The sequence below is a fragment of the Lepisosteus oculatus genome, chromosome 8, assembly GCF_040954835.1.
Source record: "Lepisosteus oculatus isolate fLepOcu1 chromosome 8, fLepOcu1.hap2, whole genome shotgun sequence".
Lineage (NCBI taxonomy): Eukaryota > Metazoa > Chordata > Actinopteri > Semionotiformes > Lepisosteidae > Lepisosteus > Lepisosteus oculatus.
In genome coordinates, this window is record NC_090703.1 from 39405180 (window position 1) to 39427744 (window position 22565).

Genomic DNA, 22565 nt, shown 5'->3' on the forward strand with positions numbered 1-22565 from the left:
CAATATGCAAATGTGAATGCATAAATCTCCTGAATGACAGCTTAATTTATGTGAGCCTTTAAGAATGCGGGATTAGATTTTAATTAAATATCTTCAAAGGCACCCTGACTTGTACAGTTTTTTTTTTTTGGCTGCTGCCTTTGTTGTTTAAACAATTTCCCATTAAAATTTTGAAATCGTCTTTTTTTGTTTCAGAATCGCCCACCCCCCCTTAAATTCTTCTAGACCTTTCCATCACCCTTTCACCTTCTTTACAGACTTAAGACTTGGTGGGTTTTCTCTGGTGGTCTTGTGTTAGTTTTCTGCATCAAGTGAAGGGCATCGTTATTTGTACCAAAAGCAGCAGGAAGTACTTGGGCAGGACCGAAATGAATTATGATACGATACTGTGACCACGATGAATTGAAGAACAATGAGATGCCAACAAAACCTTTCTATATATTTGATATGATGTATTCCTCAACTGTACAGTTATTAGTTAAGTATATTTAAAAAAAATCAAGTGATATTTAATTGACGTTTTAAAAACAGAATCCAATAAGAGAATGTTTATTCTTTGTATACTGCTTTTCTTAATATGTATTTGAAACACAAATACACATGCTTTTTCTCCTTATATAATGCTGTATTATGATAATCATGAGTAGATTACCTGAATTCTAGACCCTGTTCATGGGACTCAGAGCAGTGCTGAAAGAAATAACCTGCTAGAACTGTTTTTGGCATTTGTTAATTTTTGCACTTGGCATTTTGCAATGTGGAGATACAGTACATGAGTTGAGAGAGAGGAGAGTCAAGTGCAAACGACTGAGCACAAAGGTAAGTGAACACAAACATGGCAAGAGCTGGTACACATTGGACCTGTGCCATCTTGGGTGGCCTGGTTGATCTTCTTGCTGATGCTGATACAGAAAGCTTGAATTCTCCCTCTTCTATTGGTTGTACTGCTGAATTTAATGCAGCTTTACTGAGAATGGATGGAATGCAGAATGACTGTTTTACCCTGATAAAATGATAAATTATTTCCACGAATTCGATGAAATTTAAGTTTTTATCATTTTAAATTGAGCCGTGCTGTGGCTGTTGTTCCGGCTGTCGTATATCAACAGATCTTGGGTTCAGTTCTTGATTGGATTACGTTCTATGTGGAGTTTGCATGTCCTTGTTTGCAAGGTATGTTAATTTAAGTCTCTAAATTGTCCCTGCTTGTCTGTTCATACCCTGTGATGAACTGGCATCCCATCCAGAATGTAGTGCTACGTTGCACCTTATGCCTGTGATTAACATGATCCTTACTAGGAGATGGTAATTTTATTGTGTGTGTTATATACACAGGGTACGATTTAACTTGCAAGGGTGCCTTTGTTTCTGTAACGGTTAAGGAATTACCATATTACTGTATCTGGGTTGTTGTAATACACATTAAGGATAATCTTTTCTTTTCCAAGTTGAGCTGGCAATAAGTGTTCTTGGCAGTAAAGGAAGAAGTGGGGACTAACAGGTTTTTCCTCACGTCTTTATTCTTTACAGTTTCCTTGTGAAGGAACAGTGCTTTATTTTAATTAACATCTAAAGTACAGTTACACTATCAGTGGCTACTGCCTGTTTTCCAGTTGTAAAGTAGGGGGGAGGGAAGGGGCAGTCAGGGCTCTGACATTTGTTGGTTCAGTATAAATATTTTATAAGGCCTTTGTAAAAATTGCAAGGGCAAATTCAGGCAGGAAAAAAAGAGTTTAACCTAGTAGAAGTTAGCAGCAGCACGGGGAATTTCAAAAGCGATTTGTTGGAAAGTGTACATCGACAAGGTTTTTCGCTGACTTTTGATTTGTAATCTGTGGTAATGTGTAAATGACTTTGTACTGCCATCTGTTTTCCCCTGCCTACTAGGACGCTCTTAACAAACGAGGAGAGGAATCTCAATGAGGCATCTCCTCCTGTTCAGTGTCTTTAAACCTTTTGTGAGTGTTTCACTGGTAGAATTAGCCATGGCTGAACGAGCACATGAACATGTCTAAAGGTTGTCAGTCGTGTGATTGGGAAATTATTAAGGAGAATCTCTCCCTGAGATGACGAGGTAGGCAGTTTAGTGAAATGATCGATCCGCAAAATAGCCTTTTCTGCCTGACGGACGGATCTTGCAATGTCAGTTGTTCCGCACAGCATTTGAAATGCCAGTGGTAAGATACTGCTAATGAAAATAAATGTTTTTTTTTAATCTTCTCAGTAAACATCGGGCACAATTACAACATTGGGCCTTGCCAGTAAGGTGCACTTGTGCAGTATGTGTGGTTGTTTTGGTGCTGATAGGATCCATTGACCCAAAGAGAACCCAAAGAATAAGGAAGACGTTTTTAAAGAATTCATTGTGGCCTGTAATTGCATGACAATGCTAACTTTTTGCAGAGTTTCAAGACTGTGTACCACAAACAGAACAGGTTAATTTAACATTGTAAGTATGAATAGAGGATACAATAGAAAGAAGTGTCATAGCTTTCTCATATTAAAGATACATTTGCTTTAGCGTTTACAGGCTCAGGATGTTATGTTTTGATGGCCATGCATTGTAATGTCAGTAAATAGCAGAGTCTTTTGTTCTGTGATAAAGTCAGCTACTGAACAGTGCAGTGTGAGTTATATTGCTTTTGTTGAAGCAGATGCTGTGCAACAACTCTTTAAAGCTGCTCTTTGTTGCCAAGATAATAGCTGTGAGAAAATTGTACATGTACTTTGATAGTAGATGATGTGGTGAATGCTGTTGTTAGCTTTATTTTTTTTAAATCAACTAACTAGTTAGCAAGGAAAGAACTCGCACAAAGATTCTAGTCCCTTTAATTGAGTGTTAAAATGTTTAATACAGCAGGCTAGCTCACTATTGACCATTACACAGGCATTTGTCTTCTTGATTATACTGTACAACCCCTAAGAGACAAAATCCTGTAGATATACCTTGAGAGTTTGCTTCGAAATTGTGTCTTTGTGTTTTTTAAGTGTTTTCCATCATACACTGTTGTCCTGGAACAACAAAGCAATCAAAAAGCCTGTCCAGAATGCAGTGGAGACTCGATTCTGGTTCTTCGGGATAATCCAAGTGAGATGAATGTGGGTCTTAGCTCTTAACTGGTAGAAGCTGAAAATACAGAAGCCTAAATGTCATTTTGTCATTGTGTGAAGAACAATGGAACCTGTGGCTGAACAGGTCTTTAAGGCCCTCTCTTTATACCAGCAGTGCCCAACCCTTGTCCTGGAGAAACATCTTGCTGTGTCCCAGTCCAGCAGGTGTTATGAATAGCCTTTAAATAATTAATGTCTAAAAGTCTGGAACAATTTTAACTAGGATTATTTAAAGGTGATGTGTTGAATTAAATAATTTAAAGATTATTTGAACAAAAATCAGAATATTTTTCAGGCCTCAAGAAACAATGTCCCCTTCATTGACACATTGCCTGTTTCTTTGATCAAATACTGAAACACGATTGTGTTCCTAACCTTTATATAGCAAGTGACCTCTGAATAACTGAATTGCGGGTTAGAGGACCATGTTGTACACTGTGGTTAGGTTTCAGGTATAATACCGCCAGAATTTTCTGCGGAATTGTGAAGTTCTCAAATATTAAATCAGCAAGTCCTGCTGATTCATCTAGGAACTAAATATTTAGTAGTGCTGTACAGTAAGTGCTAAATATTTTTAAAGGAATCTTTGGTTTGTGAAAAAATAGTGAGAAAAAGTATTTGATTTAATAACTTAAGAGAACACGTCAGGGAAGCTGAAGGACTGCCTTTCAGCAATTACCTTTATGCATTGAGTTGTGTACGTTTTATTTTTCATCCCTGCTTGTCTCCAGTGCTGGCATGTGAGGGTTTTTGGATTAGCACTTCAATCTACATATCTGATCTTTAGTCTATGCAGCTGTTGGATTAAAATTGACTGGCTTCCTGTGAGTGGCCTTTTCTTGAGGTTGTGGTTTGTCACCTTTTGTGTAGTTTGATGTGTAGATTTTCTGTGCTTGTGCATATGGGCTCTTAAGGTATTTTATAGTGCGCACAGATCACTTTGGGGCAAAACAAGCCTTTAATCTGAGGTTTTAAATGGAAGTATCTTTTGTTGCGCAGTGTGTCGACTTTATCTTTACCACAGGCTATTCTAGCTTCCTACACATTGGTGATTTGCAAACATTTGGAGTTATCGGACCGTCCATTTTGCTTTGAGAGAAAAGGACCGGCAGATAAAAGATGCTGGCCCAGATTTGTGTGGCTCGGCTTTTCCTCTTGAGCGCATTGGAAACTACAAGTCATGTGGCACGAAGTGGTTGTTTGTGGTGAGTGCCCTGTTTTCTCTTCTCGCTCAAGACGGGACGACTCTGGCGCTGGTTAAGGGGAGGGGGGGAAGGAATCTGCTGAGTTACCTGAAGAGCACATGTCGGCGGCCTTTTTTAATCAAGTCAAAGGGAAGCACCTGTCACGAGGGAGGAAGAGACTCCTTGCTTCAACAATACGAATCCAAGCGGAACAAAAGGAGAAAATAGGTTTATGACTCCTGGGGGAAACTGGCGGGCTTGTTCCAGTCGCCTCACGGAAAAAGAACAAAAAGAACTCCCTCTGCACACGTCTCCTAGGTTTTTAAACGTACGCTCATCAGCAGAGGGATACATGTAAGTGACTCATTCCAAAACAAATAAAATTGCATTATTGCCATGTCCTGGACAAAACAGACCGTACGTTAGGGAGGAAAATACACTTGAAAGGAAGCCTTTTGCCTGTAGTTTAAGACGTTTCAGGAAGTGTCTGCTTAAGCAGCTGAAGAAGTCCTTTTTGCTGTGTTCATCTCAAGTGGTTTCCTTCACAATCCTGGTGGCTGTATAAAGGTTGAATTCCTCCCTCTCTGTGAACTAGCCCTGCCTGTTTCTGGGCTTGTTCTTCCTCTTTGGAAAAATAGACACACATAATAGGAATGCTTTCCTGATTGATTATTTATCAAGCGACTTCTTCAGCCCAACTTCAACAACAACTTTAATCCATGTATTCAACTTTAATTCTTGCTAGCAATTGTTATTGTACTGTGGGCTGGTATTATTTTCATTCTGGAAAAAAAATGCAATATAAAACCCAGCAACAAATGCGTTATAATAAATAGTGGGGATGTCCATGTACAGTATTTGTTTGTAAGAAATTATCATTCCTCCCTAGTATCCCTAATTCAGCTGGGCTTTCTCTCCAACTGGGCTCACAATGACCTGAATCGGTTCATTATTTGTTTATTTGACCAGTTTGATAGCTTCTCCTAGCTCTTCACGTGTGGCTCCTTGAAAGAGGCTTGAAAAAAATGCCTTGACACAGCAACCCTCCAGGACGAGCAATAAGGACCCTTGTTCTAGGCTGTACGTTCAGTCTTGAGCTGGCACTACCTTAATAATGCAATGTTAGGCTTGCCAAAGTCAGCTATTACATAATCTTGTCTTTTTCAATATCAAACCTGTCATTGGTCAGTAGTTAATATATTCCAGACACAGCTTTATCCTCTTTAACTGTACTATACAAGTGTTTAATTTCCAGTGTATGCTGAAAGAATAGCTCCTTGAACCTATATTCTATAGCAGAATATATTCTCTTCACATTTCTATGTTTGTAAAACTAAAATTAAGGTAATGAGAGGAGATATGTGTATCTGTATAGATGTATGCAGACATTTAGATTACAAAATGCCCTTTTCAAAAATACCTTTTTTTATGGGATCTTTTAACTGACCAGAGTTTGTTTGTTCATTCTGGGCATGAACACATTTGCACACAGGTGTTCAACAAGCAAGCAGCCCCTTGCTAAGCTCCCAGGTAATAACACTTAGAGTAGCTACTTGTTTATTGGTTTTTGGGTCTCAGCTCTAAACGACACAATACTGTTACTACAGGTGGCCATTCATTAATTCTTCTTCATGTCATGTTTAAGATCAATAGGTAGTGGTTTACTGTAGTAGGTAAGCCTTCGGACTTACTCCTGACAGGTTGTGGGTTCATGTCCCTGCTGCTGCCACTCCTTTTGTATATTGAGTGCAGTTCTTCACCCCAGATGCTCCACCCAGCTGTATAAATGGGGACCAGTATTGCTGAGGGGGGGGAAATCTCTGTGATGGACCACTGTCCCCTCCAGGGGGAAATTATGGACTCTATAATCTATAATAGTAATAGTACAGGAATCAGGATAACCCTGATATGGACTTTTTAAAAGCTTTTTTGTGCCAAACATTTACATTACAAACACTACTCCTGCTGTATAGGACTGTACAGACTTACAGCCAAAAAAAAGTTTCAGTTTTGAGAATTCCAACTAGGACAGTGGCAAGGCCCAGCTCTTGGGTCCTGTGTTTGATTGCGGACATTGGGGGCTGTCTGTGTGGAGTTTGCGTGTGTTATTCGGGTTTTTCTTTCCCAATTGCAGCCTGCATTTATGCAGTGCATGAAGCAGGATGCCTCCTGTATGTAAAGCGGTTTGGAAACCTTTGAAAAGAACTATGTAAATACCAATAATTACCCAAGCGGACAAAAATAAACACACAGCTCGGTCCGCAGAAACTTTCTGTAAGAATTTGCACTAGATTGTTGGCTTGGTTGGGAACATGGAGGGAGGGGAGGCAACGGCAGACTGAAAAATTGCCTTGGGCCTGTTCAAGGCTTGGGCGATTCTTTTGGAGTTAATTCGCCTCGCAATACAGTGGCAAAACCTACCGAGCAGCCAACAGGCCAAGCTCAATAACCTGGCAAAACCAGACTGGGCTCTTCAGAGAGAAGGGGATTAAACTAGTTGCTGAATTGGCAGGATGCTTAAGCGATGTCAGATCCTCTTTGTACAAGGGTACGATTGAGTGGTCGGCTGGAAGGCGAGTGGGGAGTTCTGCACAGGGAGAAAAGTGGGAGGATATCACAATGCACACAGGTTAACAGAAAAAAAAATCAAAGCCGCCATGGCAAATGAAACATTAATCCCAACTTTTTTTTTTTTAGCTGTGGGCATGTATGCAATTTTGTTTAATGAAGTTTTAATTATGTTGGCTAATCTTAATATGCTTTCCACTTTCTCTTTTTCTTTTTGGTGCGTTTTCCTCTGAAGCCTTTTGGCATTCGGCGCTGGTAGGAATTTCAATAGATTTTTAAAATGTTTGTTTGGCACAACAGAACGCTGGCAAGAGCTGTCCTTTTGAGTTGCAAAAAAAAATATCCCTTTGGTGTGGTCGAGTGGACTGTATCTTCAAACAAACACACGCTCCTTTCAAGAGTCGGAAAAAGAGGAACACTTGATTACAGCTTGAAGGTGTAAGGACAAGTTTAGAACAGCTTTGATTTTAATAGAGCGGATGCACATGGTTACCTCCTTAATATGGCGTAGCTGATGCTGATATATAATTTATATATTGATTTGCAGTGCTAGAGATAGCTTGAAGAAAGGTGTTATAGTATAATATATCTGTAATGCCTTTATTGAATTGAACCCCGATGAAGTCAGCATGTGTTCGTGACATATCCCAGCTACTCTTGCTATTTCTCATATTCTGCATGAATTAAGTAAGGATGGTTAATGATAAAGTGACTTTAGACAGAGCTGGGAGGAACACCTTTCACATAAAGTCCCTGATTTCTTATTGGAGGTTTGAAGATTAAGTCTGATGGCTTCTTGCATCTTTCTCTGTGAATGTGATTTACTGCAAAAACTCTACTCAGATAAAATAACGTATTCATGTTTTTCTCCAACAGCAACCTGTTTTCAGTTATAATGCAACGTTCTTCATTCTGTCTTTCTTTCATAAGTAGAGGGCACATTTTTTTACTTGGCCTTATTATGGACAGAGTATGGGAGACAATGTCTTAGGAATTGAAAAACCTTATAGAACAGCCAAGAAGAGACTGTTCTTCCTCATCTCAGTATTTATCATATTACAATATTATACATCTCCCCACTCTCCTCTTCAATGAACTTTAGCAGCCAGCCCAAGGAAAACAAAGAGGGACAGATGAAAAAGAAACATTATTTTCGGAATTAAAATATCACCAGAGATAAAGTTCTGGCTCACCCTTAAACTCAGTAGGACAGTTTCCGCAACAGTCTCTGGGCATTTACAGTTTTATCTGTGGAAGTGTTTGACCTGGGTGATCCAAGCTTCCCAAGGGGCAGTGCACCAAAACACATAAACAATAAAGAAAAAGATAGATGAATAAAAGCCCTTGCAATTCACTGCGCACGAAGTCTATGAAGTCCAATAAAACTGCATTTGCTTGTTCATATACTGCAGTTAATAACATGAGGGTTCCAGTTACAGGCTACAGCAACCACAAATGTGATTAATGCTGATTGCTCTTTTTACATGTCTGCCGTTAATTGGATTAGAAATGTAGCAGAGTGTGTTCGGGGCGCAGATTGGTTTGCCATCAACAAGTCACGGGGTGTCGGGTTGCTAGGGGGTAATAATAACGCGTCTCGCCTAGGTGACGCCGAGGGGTCAAGTAAAGTTTAACTACCATCCGAATTGTGTGCCATTCAGTATCGAATGCAAACCTAATTGGATGATTGAATTTGTTTAATACCGTATCTGTTGCTGGAAATTAAGGCCGGTCATCAATAGGCTAGCAATGGGGGAATGTACGCAGCTGTAGATACAGTCGAGACAAATTGCTCAGCTTGTAACAGAGGCTAGTGATGCTGATACATATTATTTCAGCTGTTTGTGTTCATGTGTTTTGTCAGGACAGACGTGTCCCTTCTGGGTTTTGGTGGGCTTAATTTTGAATCTGCTAATGGCTCCTGTTTGAGTGAGGAACTGTTAGAGGTGTTTTTTTTTGTCCGTTCTGTATGTAAATACCCCATTTTGTAGGCACTTGGGTGCTATGGATTATTTTTGGTTATTGTTCTCCCTGACTTGAACACCTCATTTGCTTAATTAATTAGAGCCATTAAACACGGTTTTGGATATTTGGATACTGCTGTGGCTTTCAAGGGCTCAGGTCGAAGGAATGCTGCTCTGAAGAGAAAACTGTCACCTAGCCGATAAAACGTTTGAGGTGGTTTCATTAAAGACCTGCCATTGTTCACAGCTGTTTTCCATGACTTCAAATATGTAAAATGTGGCAAATGTAGTTCTAGAGGAGGTGTGAAAAGTTGTTATACTTGAAACAGCACAAAAAATTGGACATCTTGGTTCCCAGTTACAGCAAAAGGAACTATAGGCATTGCCTTTATTAATTTTAGGTTTTGTTGGTTTACTGTAGTTCAGGCAAGAGCTACTTGCTACCGAGCTGTGTGTTTATTTTTGTCCGCTTGGGTAATTATTGGTATTTACATAGTTCTTTTCAAAGGTTTGTTTGCAAAACATTGTTTCTCAAGCAATAGGTAAATTGAATTAAAAAAATTGAGGTTGGAAAAAGTATTGTAGATTTTAGGATGTGTGGCTCATTGCTAAGGGAGATTAGAAGAAGGCTGGAAGAGAAGAGGAGGTAGATTAAGAACAAAAGATGGAGGGCAGGAGAAGAATAGCATTAAGGAGCATCATGATGGGGTGGTGTGGATGCTCTCTGGCTAAGGATCTGCGCCTGTGGCTGTAAGATTGTCGGTTCGTATCCCGCGGCCAGCAGAGGAATTGGCTCAGGCTCCATTGGGCCCCTGAGCAAGGCCCTTAAACCCAAGAGCTCAAGGGATGCTGTATAAATGGCTGACCCTGCCCTCTGACCCCAAGCTTCTCTCTGTGTCTGTGTGTCTCATGGAGCAGGTTGGGAAATGCAAAAAAGAGAACCTCCTCATAAAAGAAATTGTATATGGCCAATAAAGTGATTTTATCTGTAAACAGGCGCCGTCCTTCGGATGAGACGTAAAACCGAGGTCCTGACTCTCTGTGGTCATTAAAAATCCCAGGGCGTTTCTCAAAAAGAGTAGGGGTGTAACCCCGGTGTCCTAGCCAAATTTCCCCATTGGCCCTTACCAATCATGGCCTCCTAATAATCCCTCTCTTTGAATTGGCTACATTACTCTGCTCTTCTCCCCACTGATAGCTGATGTGTGGTGAGCGTTCTGGCACACTATGGCTGCCGTCGCATCATCCAGGTGGATGCTGCACATTGGTGGTGGTGGAGGGGATCCCCATTACCTGTAAAGCACTTTGAGTGGAGTGTCCAGAAAAGCGCTATATAAGTATGAGAAATTATTATTATTATTATTATTATTATTATTAATTATCTTTTCTTATGTTGTAACCCTGATAATGTAAGAAGAAAAAAAATTCAATGGCTCTCCTGAGTGGCACAACCAGTAAATGCTGAAAGGGCCCAGTATTACAGTCCCCATGAGTTTGTGCGTGATGTTGTTATCTGAAAGTGACTGGGACTTCTCAATGGACAGTCATCCAAGTGCAGTTAGATACCTGTGAACTTGAATCGTCCATCTTATCCTCAGCTGTGTGCATGACTGCCACCACCAGAGGGCACTGTTCTTATCTGTGGCATCTGTGAGTGTGTGGTGCTATCTGTGAGAAATGTTATGCAAACCCTACTATGGTCATATGTTGATCATTGTAATCATAGACTAGCACAAGCCTGTAGAAAGATATAAATGGTGGTCCTGGTGGAAAACTTATTCTCTTTAAAGTAGTGTCCTTCATATGAGCTTCATTGGGCATGCAGGCAATGAGAGCACTTGCGTGACATGTCACTGGATTACATAATGAAATGGCTTTGTTCTAATTTCAACATAGTGTTTGGAAAATGGATTCTTTTCATTTTTTTTCCTTGTGTCCATCCAGATTTCTTGCAGTCTTGTTCTCAGTTCAGTTCAGCTTGTCCTTTTTATCTTTCAAAATAAAGGGGCAGGCACTGAAGCTGTCATCTCCAGAGAATTGTCGCTGCCTTTTTCATGTTAGGTCCAACTGTACATCTGAAGGTTTCTATTCATTTATTGTTTCTTATCAGAATCACTAAGTGTAAGTGTGTTGCAGTCTTGTGTATTTATTCAGACATACCGTCGCTACAGAAATCCTTCCGCTTCTCTTGCACCCTTGTGCTGGATACAATCCAGTAACTTACAGTCCTAAACTGGCACATTGCTGTTTGAGCTGTTTCTTTTCTCTTTTTGTTTCTAGTCCCAGCTGTGTAGTCCTGTTTGTGACATTATCAGGCTTTGAAGAAAAAGCAGAGCTCTATCTGTTGAGCTACAAAAAAGCAAGAAATAAATTGCTTAAAATACACTTCTAACATTGTATCAAGTATAAAGTACTGCCAAGAAACAAAACATTCCCAGTATGCATTGCAGTTGGGAACGCTTGTGATAATACCTCTCTGAACCTGTATAATTTATGGTTGATAATATTATTATATTTAAGTTGCTTTCCTCCTCTGGAAGGAGGTGTCTACCTTAATATTCATCATAAAACAGAACTTTGTGTTCTGTTAAACTGCTGCTATTAAAAATGTAACAGAAAATGCTGGTCAACCAGACTGTGGCGTTTTATTCAATTTTCTGCATTGTGAACATTTAGGGGTGTCAGAAGAGAGAGACATAAAGGAAGGAAAGACAAAAGCTGTCAGCTGTCAGAAACTGTTGTGTCTGAAGCAGATCTTCCACGTAAGACACATATGCAGGCAAAGTACAACGCAGCTCAAAGACCAATGGACCCTCAGCAGCATTGATGTTGCTGCATGTAGTTGTTGTTTAAAACCGTGTTTGGTTCAGAAGAAGAGGGGTAAAACATGATTCAGAGTCAGTTGGCATATACCTTGGAACAGTTCAGCCTCAGAGTGGGGGGTGGGGGGGCACAAAACAAGGATTATTGTCTCTGGAAATTGCCAGAACTGTCTGAAAAGCAAGTTCCTGAGGCTTTGCCGTTTCACTTTGTTCTCTCTTGTGATAATACTAGCTTTTTGAGGCAGAGGAACTGTGGGTATAATGGACAGAGAAATAGAAGGGTCACATTGGCTTATCTAGAAGATACAGTACATGACTTGTATACATTAGTCCTGAATTAGCAATAACGTTTAAACTCCCTCTCTTGGTTTCTGGCCTAATGATATTTATTTACCAGGTCATAAGTCATTTCGGAACTTGAAGCTGGATGCTTAAAAATTCACTGAACAATTCAAGAATATAGCAGGATGGGAAGCCAGGGTATTGGAACAAGAACAATATTAAATCAACTTGCAAAATGTCAAAATTCTTTAATATTTCAGGGTGTTGTGTTGTTTTAGCCATTGGTATTTATAGAAAACAGGATAGAAGATGACTTTGCTGGTTTTTGTGTAGCATAAACAAATCTATTACCCCAAACCAAATCAGTTGGAACATTTGTTTCTTTGTTAAAACAGAAGCAGCTTTTGAGCATGTTTTTTAGGTCCCAGTCAGGCATTGCTTATGTGAGGCTTATAATATCTTTATTTATAGAGTATACACTACTCATTGGAATAGCATGTCTTTTTTGCAACTGCAGGAAGGTATTGCCATGTAACTGTTTCAACAAACGAAGGGTGAGCAGTGGTATAGTGGGATACATTTCACCTTAGGCACCTTTCCTGCCTTTTTTCTGTGCTTGTTGATAGCCGACTGATCAGACAACTGGGGACATAAATGGTCTGAGAGAGCAGAAGAGGAAAAGCTTCCTGTTCAAAAGAAAGGAATTGCTTAGGGACTGAAGCTAAGGCAGCACGCGGCCTGTTGTCACATTCAGCAGCGACGCGTGTTACAAGGTCTCTCTCTCTTTGTCTCCGTGCAGCTCCAGACCGGGCCGACCTCCGAAACGCTCCCTGGGCGTGGCCATGCAGGAGAACTCCCGCCTGCTGCCCCACAGCGTGCACGGTCTCTTATCACCGAGCCTCATCTCCCCGTCAGGTAATGAAATCTCTCACATCATCAGTGCTCGCTTTGTCGCGTGCTCGGCTTGGAATGAACTAATATTGATTCAGCTGACTTGTCCTTCAGAGTCTGTCTCTGTGCCACACCAGAGGTTACAATATTGGATTTTCATTTTTTTTTGGTTTATGTGCTTATATACATTACGATATATTTATATAAACACAATAACATTCAATCTGTTTAACCACTCCTAATAGATAACATACATAAGGTGTATATTGTATTCACATGGACACATATGTAATTTAATTGCCTTGAAAATATCACATTTAAACTGTTAGGCTCGTCCTGGCGGGCTAGCATTGGCATGGCAACCAGCCCCTGCTCCACCCACCTGTCACTCAGCACTGGTTGCCATGGCAACCATCTGACAGGAGACCTGGATCACCTGGAGGCAGTTACCATCTCACCTGTCTGGGTGATTCAGGGCTGCGCACACTCTGCCTAGGGCTCTATTACAGAGTTTAGACCCTGAGTCTCTGTATCCCCAAGCTCGTTCTTTAGCTTTGTCTCCCATGCTTTGCCTTGGATTCCTGACCTTGTTTTGTTCTCTTAACTGTGATTCCTGGATCTCCCCCTGGCTTTGTTTACATCTCCCCATGTGTGACCTGGATGTGCAGTGCTATGATTTCATATTTGCCTGACCTTCCCACCCGATTTGACCCCGATGCTTTTGCTTGTTGCCACCACAGCCAACTACCCTCCTGGCTACACCTCCACCTTGCCTGCGGCTGGAGTATCATCCCTCTGCCTGGGTATCATCCCACTACTGCCACTGTCAGTACCCTGCCTGCAGTTCCCCTGGGTTTTATCCAGCCCAGTTTCTCCCATAGAGCTCCTGACCCACTGCTAGTCCCATGAATAGTTGGATCGTTACATAAATCTGTTAAATATATATGGCTTTGAGAAATTTTCCAACTTTCCATGAAGTTTTCTTGCATGAAGTAAAAGGGAGTTTTGATCTTTCATTTCCCAGTTGAACATGTAGCATTATTACATCAAATATTCTAAAAATGCCAGGGAATTTGCTTTGGCTTTAGTTTTTCTTGATTTTCACAAAGTCTGCTGATTTTCTAAATTTGGTATAGAATTGCGTGAGAAGATACTGATTTTGTTTTCATCTGCACTCCTTACTTTCGAAGGAAACATTTGTATTACTAATTAATCACGGGATGGCAGGTGATTTTTCGTTAAGACTAATCTGTCCTTCCTGTCATTCTGTCTGGTCTTCTGCTCCTATCTGTCTCTGCAACAGCTTAATTTTATGGCTGAAGAGGAAATTGGTAGTACAATTGATGTGGCTTCCATTGAAACGCAAACCTCCATTTTTATTTAAAAAAACAGTTGTGTTTTCAACATTCTAAATTGGGAGGCTGAGAAGAAGTGGCTTTGCAACAACATCCAGAATTCTCTCCTGGTGGAACAATGTCCTCAGCTCAGCAGCGTGTTCAATTAGCTGGGAATTTCCATAAGATCCTTATCAAGAAATTCACACTTTACCATTAAATAATGCGTTTTTAATTTCCAGTCTTTTAACTATAAAAACTTCAGCGGGACTAGAAATATACATGTTGACATGAGTAAAAGTTACAAATTGTAGAATTTTCAACACACTGTAGCTATGTATTCAGATTGTTCATAACTTAATGTAGTTCATGCAAATATCTTTTTGTTCCCTTTAAAAATAAATTGTTAGAAATCATCTGTAGTACTTCATTTTAGGATTTAGTTTAATTTTCATTCATTTAAATTTTATTTTCAATGTTTTGGTATGTAAATCCTAGTCTCCTTGTTTGGATCACCTGTGCACTGGTCTTCTGTTCCATAACAGAGCTGAATGTATGTTCTTCAGGATACATGTGTCCAGTGTGTTTTTCCATGTTATGCCTGTTGACATTGACAGTCAATAGGATCATATGCAAATGATACTGTTGCCTTCACAGGTCATGTGTTGTGTGAGTGTGTCTACTGTATGTGCAGCTGGTGGTTATATGAGAACTGCATGATTAAAGTTTTTTGGGTCCCAGACTGGTGAATGATTTTAAGCAGGAATGTTTATAGGCCAAATGATTCACCTTATAACTCCACTGACAATCGGGAAAAATGGTCCGCTTCTACTGGGAGTCCCGGGCTCCAAATGAGCAGGTCAGCATCTTTTGGTAACCTGGCTGGCCAGGTGAATTAAGAATGAACCCGGAGCACTTCCTTGATGTGCACTCTTTATGTGCCTTTTACTGATCCCACGACAGTACAGCCATGAAACTTTTTCATAACAATTCTGCTTTTGCTAGTTTGAAATTCTTGTTATTATTTTGCAGTTAAAAATTATACATGCTAAGAATCCAATTGTCAAATTCACCTCAAATAACCAGTAGCCTTTGTTATTGGCGTAAAATTGACTTCTTCAAGTAGTATGTATGAAGTTAGATAAGCGTAGTAACAGGATGTATTATTTATTTATCATTTTAGCAAACTGAAAACAAATGTTTGTATGTGATGATGACTGCATTTAAAGCACATGTGGCTCAGTTATAATCCAGGAAGGCTGTAAAGGTGAAGAATGGAAGGAGCAATGCACAGTTGTGAGGTCAGCTCTATTTGTGACAGGCTGGCAGTTCCAGGGGTACTGGAGAGTTAAACAAGGGTAAAGGAGAGGGTGATGAACGGGTGGAGAGTCTTGGAGAGTGTGGGCAAAACAGAGCAGGACTGTGGGCTGGGAAGGAATGGGTTGGTAATGAGTACCTGTCGTCAATAAAAACAGAGAAGCACAGCTGGAGAGCATTGAATCAGCTGATCCATTAGAAAGCTTAGAAAGAGGACTGGTTATGATGGACATGTTCGATCTGCCTAAATGAGGAAGATGGAAGGGTAGGACAGGCTTTTTTCTTATTTGAGTCGTCACTGAAGTAGCGCGTGATACTTTCCCTGAGCTGAAACAGAATGATTAGGAGTACATTTCTAAAATAAGGAGTTTGAGGCATGGGGTGACAAGAGGACGTGAATCTTTGTATATAAGAGCTAATTATTTCTTGACATTCATTTTTTTATTTCTGTATAGTAAAGGGATTACATCAACTACTGTTGCTTTCCATGAGTTTTTCTTTCCATCATTTCTTTTCAGAATCACTGTAGCTATATTCTTATCCAGGCCAAAAGCTTTCATCTTTGTCCTGCAGTTAGCCCTTCCCTATTTATTTAAAGACACAAATCTGAAGTTCCTATGGAGAAGGATGCTTTTGCTAAAGAGAAATGTTCATACTTGTTTGAAGGATTTGAATGACTTTATATACTTAGGATAGCAATAATTGTGCCTGCAAGATCATCTTCAAAGCACAACATAATTAATCTAATTTATTTTGTTGCTATGTAGTTTTAAATACATTAATTAATCCAAGAGTGTATCTTGTTCTCTGCATTTTCTTTATTCTATAGGAAAGCTTTTAGAGTCCCATACTAAACCAATAATGCATTTTTAAGCATTATGACATTTTTGGCTCATTAGAAGACAGCATAAGAACCATTTCCATCTTCATTTCCATATTTTTAATTCTATGAAAAATAAGCTTTTTTATTGTGGCTTGTATTTCTACATATTGTTGTGTATACTCCAATACAATATAATGGGGACTCTGTAGCCAAAATAGAAACTGCAATACTTAGTCTTCACTGAACCTAAAAAAGAAGTCCTGTTCTCCAAAGTATTTTTCAGTTGCATTGACAGAAATGTTGTATCTCACTGCAGAGAGAAACCAATAACGTGTCTGTAGGGGAATTCTGTTTATACTTTTAGGCCTGTAAAACATGATTCTTCACTTGTTGTAGAGCTGTTGTGGGAGAGAGAGCAGTACTGTAAAACTGAATCAATTTAGGTCAAAGAGATGCACTGCTGTGAAATAGTGGAACTCTTTCTCTAACTGAAGTGCAACAGCTCTTACTATTGTTGCAGGAGACTAGGAGTCCCTATTGTTAGTACTCTTTCTCTGCCCTAATGATAGTCACATAGAGTAAAGCATTGCAGAAACTAATAATTGGCTCATTATTAGTTTTGGGCAACCTGTGTGCCTTGGAAATGCAGAGTGTGGCCCCAAGATATTGCTTACACTCTACTCAAAGAGCCCCCTACCGTTCCCACTATCACTTCTTCCAGCAGCAACCTTAGCTTTCCCAGGAGGTCCCCCATCCAGGTACTGACCAGGCTCACACCTGGTTAGGTTCAGTGGACTGCCAGTTGTGAGTTTCAGGGTGATATTGCTCCTGGCTATATATTCCCAGAAAACAATAAACTATCCATTTTAATGAGGCACTGTCAAAACTGTTTACCCATAGAATGCTACTTATATTCATTAAGAATGTTAATTGTTTTTTGCAAATTATTGTACAGTACATTGTTTAGTTGGGACTGTGCTGTGATCCAGCCCTCAAGGCTGCCTCAACACATTATACATTGCCCACTCTGTGTGACTTTCTCCAGAATTACTTTTGTTTTCATTTCGGCAGACAAAAAGTAGAGGAAGTGACTCCTATTTAGATCCTGGAAAGCTGAGGTCTTAACTACCTGAACCCACAAATAATATGAGTTCAGGATTGCCTGTTGATTTAATTCTGTAGCCTAGTCGCAGGAATCTATGCTAGGGTGGGACATTGAAGTACTAAATCACTTAAATGTGTTTGGTCATCAGACAGGGCCCCGACATCACCATCCTCATTGTTCACTGTGATAGTGTTGGCCTTGGAGCATCAGTTCAACAATTTCTGCAAACTATCAAAGTATATAATTGCCCAGTAGACTTACCTCAGTAGGCACATGTTTAAATAAGTGCATGAATCTGAAAACTAGCTTTTCTATGAAGAATAGACGGTGGTGAAAGGTTCTCCATAGACAAATGGCCCTGTGAAAGTCTTGTGTATATTTTCATTTTCCTTTACGGACTTTAATGCTTCATGTTTTTTCCAGTCTGTTGACAAGTGGAGCAATAAATGTTAATTTTTCAAGATCAGTTTGAATCCACCGCTGTGAATTAAACACAACTAAGTGGGGAAAAAAATCTGGAAAGGGACCAGTTATCCTAAACCCTTCAAAAACAAAAGGATGCCTAAATGAAAACACCTGCTTCAAACCCCCCCTTGTCATACCTGCTGCTGTATGGTTGAAATTCTTTCCACACTACATCACTTGCCTCTGACTCTTGGCCTTGGCCTGATTATGTCTTTTCTTTTCCATTATAGTGCTTTAAACATTAAGGTGTGCTCAGGCCTGTTCGCTTGTGTATGTTTTCAGTTGATTGTAGTGTGTGTCCCTGTCTCCTTAACCACCAGGTGGGTTTTCTGCTCTCCTTTCTCTGCTTGACTACCCCATAGTGACTTGTGTGATGTATAAGGCTAATAAATTAATATGATGGAGTTAATGAGAAGTACAAGTGTTGCCAAACTGCACTGGTCCAGCTCTAATGGTGCTGTGACTTCCGTGTGCAAACTCTCCCAACTCCGAGAGGAGACTTGCTTCCCAGCAACTGTGACTTTGATAAATGACGCATCCCACTGTGCTCTGCATTCCATCTGCTCCGTCCCCTAAACCAAACCTAGAGAGAATTGCTCTATCAAACAAGCGGCGTTTCATACTGACAAATTGTTTTTAACTGTTGTGTTTTGCTTTTGCTTTTTTTTCCGTGTGTCACCCCTCAACTGTCTGTTTTTTTTATAAAAAAAGTTACCTGTAGCATTTTGTCTCTCAGTCTCAGTATTAATGAAGGGCCACGAGGATTATTTCTTGTGTGTGGGTACTCGGGAGAAAAGTAAATGAAACATCTTTTGAGTAACTGGCAGAAGAGGTATTGCAGAGAGGTTGTGTGACAAAGTACTTGAAACTACTGTGTTTAGTTCTGCAGTTAATGTACAGTAAACCTTGGGGCTCCCTGAAATTTGGCTGTTAAAGGTTTGTTGGGAACTCAGCTATTAAGGTAGTCAATTGTTCTTTTCATGTGTGTACTATTTAAACCTTAGTCTGATTCATTGCCTTACTCTTATCCGTTTGTCACAAATGCCATCTTTGCACAATGTACTTGCAATTTCTTTTTCTTGTGTAAGTGATTGCATGCTGGCAGAATTCATGTGAGTAGGGTACAATTTAGGGTATACTGTAAGTGACTTTGTCAGAACACAGTATTTTACTAGGAAACTGTTTTCTCTGAAGGCGAAGGTCTGGTATACGTGCTACTTTCTGGATGGAATTTCTCATAGCAGTAAAAAATAAATAGCTTAAAATTGTTGCTTATTCAAATATAATAAGGTTGTACACAGTAACTGTAGTCCAAAAACATCCACACATTAGCCACACCATGCACTGCTTGAAGTATAGAACAGCATTTTATTGTTCAAATACTAATTTAAAATAATTGTTCCCAAGTATGTCTTTATTAAATTTGGTTTTAAATGTAGAAAAGAACAAGTATCACCTTTATTTTGGCTGTTAAGCTTGGTATTTTAATTTGGGAAGCCAAGTCATGCTTAAATCTTTTAATTCTATTATTATTATTATTATTATTATTATTATTATTAGCATTCTCATTATTATTATTGTTGTTGTTGTTGTTATTATTATTATTATTTTTACTTTAACCCACAGCTGCTGCATCAGTCCTGAAACTTGATTCCTTGCATTTGTACTGTACAGTGCTTTGCATTTCCAAAGTTGGATAGCAGAGCATCTTGCCTAAGCCCCTACACTCATGACTGACAGGTTTTTAGTCTCTGTTGGCAGACACTACTGCTATACCTTGAGTGAGGTACTTTACACCAGTTCCTCTAAGTCACCCAGCTGTATAAGTGGGGACCAGCATTGCTTGGGGGTTATTCTTATAATGTACAGGGAGAGTCGCATGTTCTCTCATCCGCTTAACACTGCGGAAACCTGGTTGAGCTCTAGCCCGATGAGCTGCTGTGGTTCTGGTGTGGACTTTGCCTTTAATCCTAACATGCTTCATGTATAGGAGAGGACCCATTTCATCCACCAATGAAGTGCGGCATCAACTTTTGTCATGAGCTGCAGCATATTATGAGGAGAAGTAAAAAGTTGCTGTGTTTCACCAATTGAATTTGATTAATTAGATCGGATAGTGCAAAGCCCACACTGAAATTTAGCCAGGGAAATTTAGTTAATGCTCCTAATGCTATGTCAGATTAAACCTCAATCTGCTTTGTTCCTTCCACCCCACACTCTTTGTGTAAAGACATGCTTTCTGTTCTCTGTCCTAAATATATTCAATTGCAACCCTAAATTTGAATTGTGACCATGTGTCGTTGTTTGTCTACTGCGTTGTGAATAGTCCCCTGATTTCACACTATTTACACTATTTATTTGATGTTTTTGGATTAAATTACCTGAGCCCAGGAATTATTTTTATTGCGTGTTCTAAGACTAAAATATTGTTTTTGTGTTGTGATTACCAGAACGGAACACAATATTGTAAATGAGGTCTTACTAGTGCATTGTAAAATTTGAGCATAACTTCATTTGATTTAAATTTTGCACTTGCTGCTGTATACCAAACCATTCTATTTATCTGTCATTGCTTCCCACATTGTTATTGATTAGGACATCAGGACATAGAAGTCCTAGCTATATAAACCCATTGTAGACCTCATAGCATAAACATCCAGATCTCTTTTACGTGCAGCTTTCTGTAGTTCAGAATTCCCAGTGTGACATGTTCATACTACCTGTATGGATCACTTTGCACTTGTTAAAATTAAATTTTCCAATTTGTGAACCCTATTACCGCCAAATTCTTTTTGTTTACCAGTCCTGTATCTGTGTGTATACATGACCTTTTATTCCTTTTTTTAATGCTTTACCTTTTAACCTTCATAAAAAGTCTTCTAGAAATCTAATTATATCATAGTATGTACTAAACCCTACTAACTTGCTGATTGTAGGTTAGTTAAACAACACATTGCCTTCATATTTTCCAGAATAGACAAAACAAATGTGTTTTTTTTACAGTTCTCTTAGTTTAGCATTGTCATTATCACAGCTTTACCATCCAGCCTCCTATATTTAATTGGGTACAGCATCGTGATTCTGACAGTGACCTCTTAACTTCACTTATGTGGCTACAAATGTGCAGGAACTTGATAAGCAAAACGGGATTGCTGGTGTATAATAAGCCAAAGATTTCCCAGGTTTTCATGGTGCCCTCAGTCAGCTTGTAATGCATGAAAGATTTGAACTGGCTATCTCTGGGGTGTAGAGTTCATATGGGAGCTTTTACCTAGTGCTTCATTTGGGAAGCACCAAGTAAATTATAATTTTCTATTAAAAAATTCAAAAGAGAAACCTGAATGTGTCCATATGGTTCTGCTTTCATCTGCTAGATACTGAAAGCAAACTGGTATTGTCATATAGTATGTAACAATGACTGTTAGACAGTACAGCTTTCGTAATGACGTCTGCTCATAATTCCACAATGCTATACCTATGGTATTTCATCATCCTGTCAGCTCAGACAAAATGAAATTATTAAACTGAAATAGGTAAAAACATTTTTGTCTGAAAGATGTGTGTGGGAGAGATTTTCTAACAGGTGTAAACAATGGAAGAAAGTGATATAACTGAAAATGACTTCACGTGTGCTGAGGGTTTCATCTGGCCCGATTTTCTAGAAGAGTGTTGGCTAACATTACATGACAAATACAGAATTATCGACCTGTGCGACCATTATAATAGGAGAATTCTCCCAGCACCCGGAGATTAAACTGTTCCAGTCTTACACTATAGGAGCGAAATGGCGAAATGTTGATGTCTTCAATATTGTATTGATTTTGTGATGGAATGTGTGAAACTGTCAATGATTTTCTAATGTATCAGAGGCTGTTAGGTATGTATACAAAATATAATATACCGGTAATGGTGATGATAATAACCCTACTAATAAAAATTACATTTTCAAAGTTTGATATAATAACCATAAACATATCTGAAATCTGGCTGAATGTTTTCTATGAATAACAGCTGAACAAGGTACTTCTAAAATCTCAATGTATACGTGTTCCTAATGATGCTTAGCAGAAACTATCACCAACACCTTCAGTGTTTTAAGTGTTACTGTTGTTAATCGTATAAACAATCTATCAGTTATACAACACAGAAGCATGGAAGGCACCACACTGGCATTCTTCTGAAGGGTTAACTTTGTGGTAACGTAAGTTTGATTAAATAACTCATGGAAGCCGGTTTCGTGACATATGGACTGCAGCGCTCATCCGGCATATTAATCAGCCCTCTTTGAGGAAGGAGTGCCACTTCCATGCGGTGTGCAGTTGGCCACTGTAAAGAACACAGCTATCGCAATCCAGACAATTTAGAACCAGGATAGCCCACAATTATGATCCTTGAGAATCCTTCCCTATAGGACTGTTAAATGCCCACATTTTCCATCTTTCAAAAATATTAATTGTGCATTAATTGCAGTCATTCCCTTTTGATGAGAGATTTTCATTGATACATTTTGTAAATCTATAGTTCGGTCCCACCTCGTTTCTTGTAGAAAATGTATTTAAACCAGAGAAATCTTGGAGAAATCTGTGGCACTTCTGTGATGTATAACCTGCAGCAGCTTTGGTAAATTTCTCATTTCTTTTTGCTTTCTCTGAGAAAACTTTAAAGAATGCATTTTTTTTCCTTTTATTTTATAAAATTG

The 22565-nt window shown here is 39.3% G+C and overlaps 1 protein-coding gene across 4 annotated transcripts in view; it reads left to right on the forward strand.

Annotated features, from left to right (window-relative positions):
- dacha (dachshund a) overlaps positions 1 to 22565 on the forward strand; it is a 229755-nt gene that overhangs the window by 87889 nt on the left and 119301 nt on the right. For all 4 annotated transcript variants that reach the window (XM_015351490.2, XM_015351491.2, XM_015351488.2 and 1 more), the window contains exon 2: positions 12731 to 12846. In XM_015351490.2, the coding sequence (XP_015206976.1) occupies positions 12731 to 12846 (116 nt within the window). The remainder of the gene's footprint in view (positions 1 to 12730; positions 12847 to 22565) is intronic.